The sequence below is a fragment of the Anabrus simplex genome, chromosome 1 (genome assembly GCF_040414725.1).
Source record: "Anabrus simplex isolate iqAnaSimp1 chromosome 1, ASM4041472v1, whole genome shotgun sequence".
NCBI lineage: Eukaryota > Metazoa > Arthropoda > Insecta > Orthoptera > Tettigoniidae > Anabrus > Anabrus simplex.
The window spans coordinates 756,701,385-756,714,390 of NC_090265.1; the positions used below are offsets into that span (position 1 = coordinate 756,701,385).

Below are 13,006 nucleotides of genomic sequence, written 5' to 3' on the forward strand. Positions count from 1 at the left end.
TAATAACGTAAATGTTTCCACCTTTTCAATACAATATATTCACAAAATTACAAAATTATATGATACTAGTTTCGACCCATCTAGGGGTCATCATCAGCCGTATTGGAGCAAAGATCATTTGTGGCGAAATCCTAAGACAATATTATTTTAAAGAATAACAAGTGAAATGAGATGTTATGGTAATAGTTAATAATACAAGGAATATAAATACTAAGAGGTTTTTAACAAAGAATAAAGTATAAATGGGGTGTTGTAAAAATTATAATCATGGAAATCAGTAAGTTCTTGTATTGAAATGAAATATGGCTTAGGAAGAGGGCTTAAGGTGGGGCTGAAGGGTGCGGGAGAAAGTGTAAATGTCTTGGAAAAGTACCTTTGATTAAATTTAGGATTGAGTTTAGGTTGGCTGCATTATTGTTTCTGAGGAAAGTGATAAATAGATCGAAGAGTATGTTGGGTTTCTCTGAGATTTCATTGAGATTGTGACTGGCATTAAAGTATTGGTCTAGGTGTATGTAGTAATTTTCCATTATGTTCAGTAAAGGGCCCTTGTTTATAAATTGTATAATTTTTAATTTATAAATTGACCTTTTTTTCATGAATTGTTAAGAAAAGAATATTCATTAGGACATATTGTACAAGTGTTTCCTTGATGACTGCTTTCAATTGTAGAAATAATTTATGTATTTTCTCTTGAGTTTTTTGTTTGTTTTAATCTTGTCAATCTTATGTTAATTTTAAGGACACTTCCTCTAAAGCATTACTTTGTAAATTTATGTACTTTTCATCTAAACAGTGTTATGTGGCTGAAGATGTTGATAATATACGAAAGATGTACCACTTTTGACCATTAAATTGCCTTAAACAATCATTGTATCGACTAGGTGGAAAATAAATAAATACTTAGTTGTGAATCTATTGAAGTGCGATACGGACTATGAAGCTGATTTTAGGTAATCCTCTCTCCCAGTCAGGGTCAACCACCAACTACCAAGAGGCACTCAGCTAAAATGAGAACATTTGTTTCCTGTCATTCCACCAGCATTCGGTTGATATTCTCCTTTTACTTCTCGTGCATCCTTCTAAGTATCTTTGAGTCGACAAGCGAGTTGGCCACCTGGTTAGGGTTGTGTAGCTGTGAGCTTGCACTCAAATCCTGCTGTATGTTACTAAAGGCTATGGCAGGTGTTAGTGCGATATTAAATCACTAGCAAAAAGAAATCCTTCCATACCATCATCTTCTGTATCTTAGTATAAGTACACAACTAAACTGATAATTAGCAACGAGAATTCTTTCACAACTTATTATATTTAAAAAAAATACATTGTAAATTTGCAAAAACTTGAAAACAGAAAAGTTGTAAGATTTTTTTTTTTTAAATGGTATGTTTATTTGTGTCTGTCAAGTTGGAAGGTTACACCTGATAAATTTCATATTGGTTCCGTATTGACGATGTAATGTGCTGGAACATAACATAATAATCTGCAAGGGTTGGGGACTGCCATTTATGCCCAACTGTACTGCTCTCATGTACAAGTACAGCGGAACAAAATGTCCAATCCCACAGTGTGTGCACCACAGGACTGTAAAACCCGTTACTGACACCGTTGATTTATTCACAAAAGTAATCATCATTTCTGTTTAATAAATCTTGTCATAATATTTGAACAAAAGAGGTGAACAAGAGGAAATGGAAAAATAAGGGGGGGAAAAAAAGAAAGAAAGAAAGAAAGAAAGAAAGAAAGGAAAATTTTTGGACTCAAATGTGAATAAAGTGATTTGGATCAAGAGAAAAAATTAAGACATCTACAATATATAAAAATGTACAGATACAATTAAAAGATGAAGACTACAATTTTATGAAAGACGGCAGGCTAAGATGATGTTTGATTACATCTCCAAATGAAAACACATCAACAGTTGGCTGGAAAAGATACGATGGGATCTACAAAGACTAAATATGGCAAATATCGCAGATGACGTTATAATTAACAGGGTGGACTTCCAGTGAAGATCTCTTCTGTGGATTTTTCGCTTATACAAATTCAACGTCGGCCTCGGAGAGTGTTATCGGAGGAACAGAGGCCAGCAGTAAAAGAAGTTCTGGAAAGAAAATAAAAATACCATACCCTAGTCTTAGGTTCCAAAGAGCCTATTATTGGCCACATTCTTAATTTAAAAACTTGGAATTTATAAATTTAATGTAGCTTACTAATGCATAAAGCCATTTTACAGTAAATTTACACTGAATGCATTTGTTTTTCTTGGAAAGTAATAGTGCTGTGTGTTACTCCAGAACCAAAACTTACCCTGTTCCCTTGATTTATTTTTGATCCTTCTGTGAACATTAAAAGTTGTTTAACATATTTCATGTGCAGATAATGTTGTATTCCTATTCACAACTTATCTGTGTGACATTTCAAGCCCTACAAAGTAAGTTGATTAATTTCTGGTGTGACCCACTCTACCAGTGTAATGCCTGCACATTGAGTTCAGTGGACATTCAAGCTATCAGGACATTTATGAAGGATTTTTATAATTAACTTCAAGCACGTAAAACCCAAAATATTTTCATGTGTATTTGAAATTGAAGGTGAAAATGAAGACAAAACTGACCTTTAAATTTGGCCCTTTTACAGTTGTGAAAATTGACTTGAAAGCAAGTAATTTCATCCCAGGCAAGAAAAACTATGACAGGGTAGTGTGGTGTCTCCAAGAGAATGTAAAACTCAAGTTCGATCTGCTGATTGCATGGGAGTCACCAGGTGAGACAGCCTAGAAGATGTTGTAACTGTTAAAATGAGTGTACTTGTGTTTCTTTTCTGAGTATACCCTTTCATTGTATATAGATAAGATATGTCCGTCATCAGTAGCATCATACCTGTATTCACGAGGGTACCAAGTGGCTGTCTGTCAACCAAGATTTACTCGACAACTTGACTACAGTGTGTTAGTACCTGAACTGGGAAATGATTGCAGTCCCATGGAACTGGTGGAATGGCTGGGATCATTCAGTTTAAATGTGGACATGTGAGTTGAGTAATACTGCCAATAATGTAACATCATCGTCTGTTCTGAATAATTACCACTGTGAACTTTTTGTTTCCTTTGAATTAGGAAATTAGGATCTCTATCAGATTACTTGACAACGTACCAAATTCCAGTGGGGGCCAAGATGTGTGGACAAATTGCAAGCCTGCAGTGGACAGGGTATTTCACAACAAGAAAACTAGTGGAGCTGTTTGAATCTCTTAGGTGAGTTATGTACCCGGCCAACTCATTTGGTGTTTCTCTCTTCACCTGTTTAACCTTCTACAGGGAGTAATACTAATATAAATGGTCCGTTATTTATTATTATTGAACATTATAAATTTTCCAGCTAACTCATTCCTGGTTGCCAGAGTTTCACCCTCGTGTGCTAGGTTGGGCTCATCAGTTGGTACCTAGCACACCTATCAAGACGCTGGCTAGTGCATACCATGGAGGCCACTATGTGGTTGGCTTGGAGCCACCGGCAGTGCCAATGCACTATGAGAGACGTTGATTGACCCTGATTGACTGTAATGTAGATGTGAATTGTTCAGCAGGTCTTCAAATCCCTCACAGAGCCATAATTACCATAATCATCCCCAGTTGCAAATCAAGTAATTTGATAAGTTGATGGCGTGAAGATAATGTGGCAAAACTTACTCCTCTTTCTTCGTTGTTACCTGCGTAACAATTTTTCCCTCTCGGTAAATGTTTTTGAACTAGCCACATGGCTGTAGAAAAACTGTGTTCTTATAAGTGGTTCGCCGCTTCGTTATTTCTTCTTTCCAAAACTTATTGCTGGAAACTTCGCCGCTGAAAAGGTTATTTGTTGTCCAGCCGTTCGTATGCACGTCCTGTCTGTGCCTGACTGTATTCTCCTGCACTCTAGTGGCGTAGGTATGTACTACCTTGCGAGCTACGTTACCACTCAGGCGCTTACCCTCTGTGCACATGTGATCGTTGGGGCCGTGCACTGCGGAATCTCGGGAAGACGCCTTTGCTGTTTTGTGAGAAGGAAGAGATGAACGTGTGTGGCTTCTCTCTCCCTAGCGAGATGATTTCTCCAAAAATGTTCGAGCCTGGTTAAGGTTACATACGTAGGGCTTTTGCCCTGGTGAAAACTGCATGTTGTATTGATTTAATATTCCTCGTCTGGATTTGGTATGTTATGTTTTTCTTCAAAAAATACATAAGTAGAATCTACTACCGAAGCCGTCCTCACAACTTCATCTAGATGAAACTGTAAGTGTTGTTACAACTAAACTTTTACTGTTTTATTGTGAAAGACCTGAAAATTTCTCTATGTGAAGAAAGTGTGTGCGACACGATGTACTGGCGTCATCAAAAAAAAACTAAGTCTTGCCTTGGGGAATTTCAAATTTTCGGCTTGTTTATTGGAACTTATAGCATGTGTAATTACGTCTGTTAAATTGGGACTTGCATACTATGTGAAAGAAAGTTTTGGATTCTTCGAAATCGTAATTGGGAAACCTAATGTTTATTAATGGCTTTTCTAGGCCTAAAAGTTTTGTGCTAAAAGGCTATTATTTAACTGGAATAGTTTAACAAGCGAATCGCTTCAGGGATGTGGGTGTTACGTGTACAGTCTGTCCCGGTACCTTTTCTTTCTTGCTTCTCTGTTTAATTTTTATTTTAATTAACTTAATTTAATTCTTCCTTTTGGGTTATTTTCTGCGTCCGTTTTCTTTTGTCCTTTGTAAGTTTTCGCCTATTGTTGTTTGCGGCCTGTGATTGGCTCCTTCCTTCCCTTGACCCATTGTTGGTCGTTGCCATGGGAATGCTAATGTTGTTGATGTTGTTGTGATGGGATTGATGACTGGGATTTGATGTGCCTGTGATGAATTCTGCCTTGTGCGCGGATTACCTTGGTCCATTTAATTTTTCTTAGTGATTTTAATTTTTCCTTCTGCTCATTTTTCCTCCCGGTGTCTCGGTACTTATTATTATAATTATTTTGATTTCGTGAAAAGTGCACGTAATACCTACCCATCCTTGCAGGGGGTCGTTTGACACATCCTAAAAAGGGGTTTTCAGTATCAATATTAAAAACTGTTTCTGTCAAGGTTGTTTCTCGCGGTTGAAAGGATGTTAAAAGAAAACTTTGGTACTGTACAAAGAAAACTCTTGGTTGTAAGAAAACTTATGAGTTGATGAGGTGTTTCATTAATCTACATAATCTTACTAAGTCTTTTAAAAACTAAATAATTATTTGTTTTATAAACGGTCGACCATAGGGTTTTGGTTTGAGTTTAAAATTTTTAATTTTTAATTTTATTTTTTCCAGCGAGGATTTTCTTTCTATTTGTTAATTACTTAATTATGCTGATTAAATATCTTTGGTTCCCCAAGGTGTTGGTGTTTTCCTTTAAAAGGGGTGATAATTTGACATGACCAGGTGTATTTTACTCGCTCCTTTGGGGGCTCTGTTTTCTTTTCTTATGGTAAGTGCCTTTTTTCCTTTTATTGGTCTTTGTCTAGCACGTTTCCACGTATCTGAACCGTGCCTTTGGTACACGGTCAGACCCTTGGTGCTGTCACTTGGGGTAATTATGCCTTTAATTGCTCTAAGTGTTACATCGTAGGAAATAACTATCATAGAAAATAATTCCAATCAACACTATGAAGATATTTTTCATTGTAAAGCTTTAAGGTACACAATATTTTTTGTTTGAACACCTGGCGATGCGCGAGACATGGGTTTTCAAGATTAATGCCGCAAACACTCAATGACTGCCCCTGAGATTTATTTATGGTCATAGCAAAAGCGAGCTGCACTGGAAACTGCAGTCGTTTAAATTCAAGTGGTATGTCATTCGGAATCATAGGGATGCGTGTTCTAAACGTCTTCTCCTTTATACTTTCCTGTTAGAATGGTTGCTTCGATCACGTTGTTCAATAATGTTTCCACCGCTAGCCGTGTGCCATTACAAAAACGGGGCTGGTTGATATTTCGCAACATTATGACCACTGATCCGACCTTTAATTGAAGAATGTGAGGCGGCAATCCTGGTAAATCCAGCGAGTTCAAAAATTCGGGTGGATAGTTGACGACAACACCTTGATTAGTAGCAGAATCAACTGATTTGTATGTTCTCAATTCACCTGCAATTTATTTTTTGAATTTTGAAATTTAATTCATTTACATCCAGCCAGCATAGGTCGTTCGCTCAACCAAATATGATCTCTATAATTTTGAGCAATGTTTGGGAACACCTCTTGAATGAGTTCGGTTTTGGATTCAGTAAACTGACAAAAATTGTCAGGAAAAGTAATGCAGCCAATCAGAACGTCTGAAAGTAATTTGCCATTACCAATGTCAATTAGTTCTTTTAAAAATATATCTCCAGATGGATCATTTTGCAACTTGAGACGCATATTCTGGTTTAAATTTAGTATCTTGACGTGTTTCCACAAAATTGATGTCTTTAAACATGCATTAAGTTCATCAGCTGGCGTTGACTGTGGAATCACTGGCAATGTTTGATGAAAATCTCCTGCTAACAAAATCATCGCTCCACCAAATCGGTTTTGATTGTTCTGCAGATCTTGTATGGTTCGGGCTAATGTGTCGTGGTGCGTTCATCCTACACTATCAATTTACATTGCTGCCAAACCTTTGCCCTTGCAGAGTTCTTTGATATGTTGCAGGTCGGAGTTTCGTTGCTTTGCATATTCAATGGCAATTTTAGCGCTGAATGGGCTGTTCGACTGCCTTCTAACAATGTAGCTGCAATGCCTGATAAAGCAAGTGCGAGTGCAATTTCATTGTGTGAGCGAATTGTTGCTAAAATTAAGAAAGTTTTTCCTGTAACCCCGGGAGCGTCCACGAAGTAAATCCATCTAGTTCCATCATTTACAACTTTCATTAGAGTATCAAATACATACTTTTGTTGTTGGTTCAACAGCAGAAGATTTATTCGAACTGATTCTGTTAAAGCATCGAGATCGTACAGTTTTTCGTGTTGCAACTCTTGATTAAAAGCATTGTGCATCGGGCTATTGGGCATGGCCATGCCTATTTGAGATAATACATTGTTCGACATCATCAAGCACATGTTCTCAATTGATATCAATGATTTGTAAATTTGGATTTCCTGTTGTGATGCGCATTTGATGCAAGATATAATCACATATATCATCTTTTGTATTTCATTCATAAATCAATTGGTTTTGATGAGCAGCATGCTGATATAATTATAGAAAACATTGTTCATATTTGATGAGGTTGTGAAGAAATCGCACAATCATTGAGAGTTTGATCCCAATGAGCGTAATTTCCTAACAGTTGCAAACGTAGACAGGCTTCTCTGTAAGAGCCGCACAATTCACCATTAACATTTCGTAAATGATGGAATGTTGTTGGGCTTCGAACATTGACTAATAGCAATCGCAAATAAAAACCACTCATCATTGCTTGGATGGACTGAATAAATTTGACCTATTGCATCAGTGGAATATACATTTGAGTGACCTGGAACTGGTTTTCCTTGTTTCTGTTGCTGAAATTTCTTTGAGGATTGATTCCAATTATAATATTTTTGTATAGCAGTGTTCGGGCAAAATCATCATTCTGGCACAATTCAGAAAAACTGGTCAAGGTTGTAGATGGTGGTTCAACAGCTCGTTGTCATGCGTTCTGAGCCATGAAATATACTCTTTGACCATTTTCTAAGTGCATGGCTAAGTGAACAGCAGTTGGGTGTCTTTCATGAATGGGAAAAGAAAAAGTGCGCCAAATTGCTTCATTACTGCTAACGTAGCGGCCCATTTGGTATTGGGTAACTTCATCATTGGAATTCTCTAGACTAACTCCAATCACAGCCATGTTACTTCCTATGGTTACATATTTACAAAGGTCTTTGATAGAATCGGTGAATATGGAACAATCCAACAATTATCAGTTTCAATGTATTGTTGATTCTCTTTGACTATTGTTGATATTCCATTGTCTGCAGTTGACCGCCGACGATACACTGGATAACCTTCATTTCCGGTAATTGTTTCTGGTACTACTGACCGTGGTAACGCATCGAACATTTACCATCCGGACCGATGACCTTCGATGTTAGGCCCCTTAAAACAACAACAAGCATTTACCATCCACCATACACGGTGAATTTTCATTAAGTGTTCCATAGGGACCATGAATCATGTTTTTAATAACTACCTCATGCAAGCCTGGATCTACTTGCACATCAGGGATTTCAGCTGATATAACTTCATCAACTTCATAAGAATATTCTCAACCAACCAAATCGGAATATGTGCATGAGGCAATCCACGTTTCTGCCACTCCACAGAATACATCCAGTAGCGCGTCTCGCCAAACACGCTATGTTTCACAATGGAATCCATTAAGGATTTCAACTTTTGTTGGAAGACTCTAGCCGTAATGTCGTGGCGATCAATGGTTGATTGGCCAGGGAATAACTCTTGTTTGATTTCTATCCACTGCGGATTGCACGTGAATGTGATGAATAAATCTGCTGTGCCATAATGATGAACATACGACATGGCATCTTGTGCATATTCATGCATATATCGAGGACTTCCGATGTATGTTGCTGGAAGAATGGTCATCCAGCTGACATTCTCTGCATTTCCATCACTGTTAATCACATCTCGAAGGTGAATATACTCTTCAGAACGGAGTTTGCTCTGGTTCAACTTGATGAATGTCAAATGCTCTGTTTCAATTTTGACATACATATCAACAGCATATTGGTGAAATAATCGCCCACATTTCAATATGTGACTGTTTTCAATTTCACGAACCATAATGCCTACTTCATTGAACTGACTTTTTTGTTGGTTTTGGCACCTGTAAATAAATTATTGTTTTAATGACAGTGATTGAACTTGCATATAATACATATAGTAGCTGATATAAAATATCCAAATTTACAATTACCTGTAAGGGGATTTATCATCTTGATTGAGAAGTGATAACCATGTTCACCTTGCCAAAATATGATGGGATAATGTAGCGCATTGTATGAGCAGTGTGTTTCATACACATGCTGTAACTGATCATTCCGGCGATGTAAAACAATATCACGGGCTTCCGAATTTTTTCCAACTATAACAATGGCAACTTAATCAATTGTTGGTGCATTGAAATGTCTTGCATGTTGGCCGACAGGAGTTCTAATTACAATTTTGTGATTATCAGATGGCATGAGATCCAGTGCAGTTTTGAACAATGTAATCAACTGATTGTGTTGATGAAAGAAAGTTTGTAATTGTTCTACAATAGACTTCTTCACTGAACTGTTATGTGCACAACGCAGATCAATTTCTTGTATTGAATTGCCTATGAAATAAATTTGCAGGAATTTGTAGTCGCCATCCAACACCGGCAACAGTGAACCTGCTCTGTGATATATTTGGCCTTGTATCTGTAAATCAAGGAGGACAGGTTTATTATTTTTGTCACAAACACTATAAAATAAAATAAACAAAGCAATATTGGTGAGAAGTCTGTTTGTTATATGTTAAAAGAAAGCAATGTGGGGGATAAGTCTTTTATATGTTACCTTGAAAGTTGGCATGGATCTGGTGGTGGAATCAATGGCATTAATTTCACTTTGCCATTTGCGCAACACAATCCAGCGGCTTCATTTTTGTATTTCAATGCCTTACCATTTTGGCAAACTGAGTTCATAGATCCAATAGCAATGCATTGGTAGGCACTACAGTCAATTGAAACATCATAACTGAAAGCAGCTCGTTTCAAACTTGGAAGATTATTAGCTGAACGACGCGCTGCATGGGTGTGTAATATTCGAATCCTTCCAGTTTCCTATCGCTCTTCATGTTGTTGTGCAGTCCGATTACACTGAAAATTAGCTTGGCTTGTAGCATTTAGAGTTCTTCGACCGAAGTTGCTCCGCCTGCGTCTTATAGGCGGCATGAGTCTTGAAATGAGTATACTCAGCGTGGAAGAACACACAAAATACCTAAACCAATCAACTAAAGAAATCAATGAACTTGTTTGTTTGTTTGTTGAGAAGCGAAGATTTAAAAACAATCAGGGTAGACAAAGGTCTCCAACTATAACAATACACGACACTGCACGCGACTGTCTGGAGAGCGTATGTTTGGGAGATCCGTACCGGCAGTCGAGGCAGCCAGACAACCAGCCAGCCTCACGCGAAACCAAAACCCAAGGAGACATTCTTCCTGTCACAAACTGAGAACTAAGCGTGATAAGAACTTGGGGTTTGTTTTAAAAATAACTTCCTATCTGAAGACCATTTGCTTTGCTTCGACCCCCCCATGCAAGAAGTTGGCCAGCGACTGAATTTTTCGTGCCTGCACATAAAAATCTCTGAACATGATTGAAAAAAAAAAACACAAATAGTGCATGTTCTTATCATTTAAATTTGAAAACAAACTTATCTATGTCGAGCTGCAATATTCCTCTACCAGCAGTGAAAAAATCACAGATATAGTGAATATAAAATAGGAGTTATGACATGATAAGTTCTATGAAATGAAGATTTTGCATGTGAGGTAACATTCCATTATATTAACAATTTCATACTCAATTATTTTTAAACCTTTTTTTTTTTTTGTTAACAGCATCAAATGCGGCTTGAAATTTTGTGCATAATCCGATATTCACCCGTTTTAACCGATAACATTGAGATTTACGGACATTTGGCAAACGTGCTGGATTAGAGGAGGACAGCGCCAAGCGCAAACGTGGGAGAAGGAAAGAGAGACAAACAGTTTGAATGGAAAAAGAGGAATGGGGCCTTTACATTTTTCCTGGCATTTTTTCCAATTTTTCTTCGTAAAAACCTTACTCGGATTTCGACTAATCTTTCAAAAGAAGAATTAGCCGAATTGGTCCAGCCGTTCCTGAGTTTTGCGCTTAGCAACACATTTAGTGATTCATTTTTATTTATAGAGATTAGCTCGTAATAGGAGTTTCAGATATTTGCACCTTGGAAAAAAAAACTGGGTGAACGTGGGTTCGATCCACGTCAGGACGATGGATTTGAGCTATTACCATATGGCTTGACTGGGTCATATATTCTAGATGTATTATTTGCCGATGTGTTTATTATTTCTTTATATAGTGTATTCTTGTATTTATTTTGTTCTTAAGTGTTCATGATGATGGGTAGGAAACCAACATTGTGTTGATCCGCTTCGTATATAACCGGGTTGGGTAAACCCAGAAATACGTGTGTATGTGTTCAGTATAATATGTAAATGATGTGGTCAAGTAGACGATGTGTTCGATATGCGGCGATGTGAATTCGTGGCTGGAAAAACTATAATTATCTGCCAACTAATAATATGGCCTAATGAGATAGTGTCATTTAGACCTTATGGACAATCCATTCAATGAATACATACCATCGAGAATCATTGCTCAGTGATAAATAAAACCTACGTTTGTGTAATGTGTATATAGTATTAGTGCGCGCTAATGCCAAGTGATAGCCAAAACAGTGTATGAACTAGCAAATACTTTGAGGCATACCGTATACAAATGATTTCTTTGCTATTTTTTATTTTTATGTGTAACTTAATAATATGGTATTATTTCATGTATTTTATCGTGTGGTATCAGTTTAATAAAATTCTTAGTAAATATTGAGAACAAGACTTCTCATTGAATAATATTAGTGTACTCCTCTTACATTATAGAGAACCCTACTTTCATTATATTTATGTAGTGCCCATTTTTCTTTTACGAACATTCCATTACCCATGTGCTTCTGAGCTTAGCCGTTGTCACAGTGAAACTAGGGAGGATGGGACTTCAGGTCCCCGGGAAGTGACTTCCAAAGATTCTCATCCAAAGAACTCCATTTATATATTTATTTGTGAAGCTGAATTATTTAATTGATGCCCTGATATGCATCTTTTGATCAACGTCCCAACTTCTTGTACTAGATATTTCACTTTTTATACGATAGATAGCGTTCTTCAAGGCACTTCATTTAAATGCACGGGGTTGAGGTGTACCTCCTGGTACAGCTACTAAACAAGCTGTCCACCATCGCTGATAACAATAGTAATCTTTACTAGATAACAAATAAAACAAGATCTGAACAGTAAATACCAATCAGTGGGCACTGGCAAGGCAGATGCAATGAGCCATAATAATAAATATTCAAATTCTGGCATTTAAAAACTAGAATGTTTCCAATGTTGATCAATATTTTGAACTCTGTATAAAGAACACATCATTTTCAGCTATGAGTGACCATATCACTCCCTTACTCTCATTAACCAAGACGTAACCAGTATAGGCATTTTACTCAATATACAGTAGGCTGTATGAGAAAATCGATGTACAGTACAACTCGGCCAAACTTTGACCATTACAAAATATCTTTTAAAAATCAACCTTTTTTTTGATGAGTTAATAAATATTACATCAAAATCAATAACAGACGTGCCAACTTTCATGTTACGACACATCATTGATAAAGTAATTTTGAAGAATATTTAACACATTATACTACTCAATTTTGTCATCATCGTCATCATTTTATAGTTCCAGTTTCCCGGGTACTGTTAATAAGCCTCTTCCACTTTTTTCTGTCCGTATACAACTTGTCATGGAGAACATCATCCACTGTCCATCCTCTGGTAACTAGATCGATCTTGATCATGTCCATCCATTGTGTTTTAGGTCTTCCGGCAGGTCTTTTCTCTCCAACTGCCTTTCCAAATTTATTCCTACTGTTCTTGTAGGCTCTATCCTCATCACATGCCCATACCACCATGGTCTGGATGTGCTGATTCGGTCCAGTAGGGCTGTCTTTATTCTGGCTTCTTTCCTCACCTCTTCATTTCTTAACTTGTCCATCTTGGTCTTCTGGGTGGTGGATCTAAGAAATTTCATCTCTGATGTTTGCAGTCTTGATGAATCTCTTTTTGTGAGTGACGCTTCAATACCGTAGGTCAATATTGGTATGAATTAGCTGT

General features: G+C 37.1%; 1 protein-coding gene across 2 annotated transcripts in view; it reads left to right on the plus strand.

Moving 5' to 3' along the window:
• Window positions 1–13,006, plus strand: part of LOC136857498 (ribonuclease P protein subunit p40) — a 301,106-nt gene that overhangs the window by 249,559 nt on the left and 38,541 nt on the right. The window contains exons 4-6 of one of the 2 annotated variants that reach the window (XM_067136197.2): window positions 2,641–2,766; window positions 2,851–3,031; window positions 3,119–3,256. In XM_067136197.2, the coding sequence (XP_066992298.1) occupies window positions 2,641–2,766; window positions 2,851–3,031; window positions 3,119–3,256 (445 nt within the window). The remainder of the gene's footprint in view (window positions 1–2,640; window positions 2,767–2,850; window positions 3,032–3,118; window positions 3,257–13,006) is intronic. The other variant, XM_067136199.2, reaches the window with a different exon arrangement.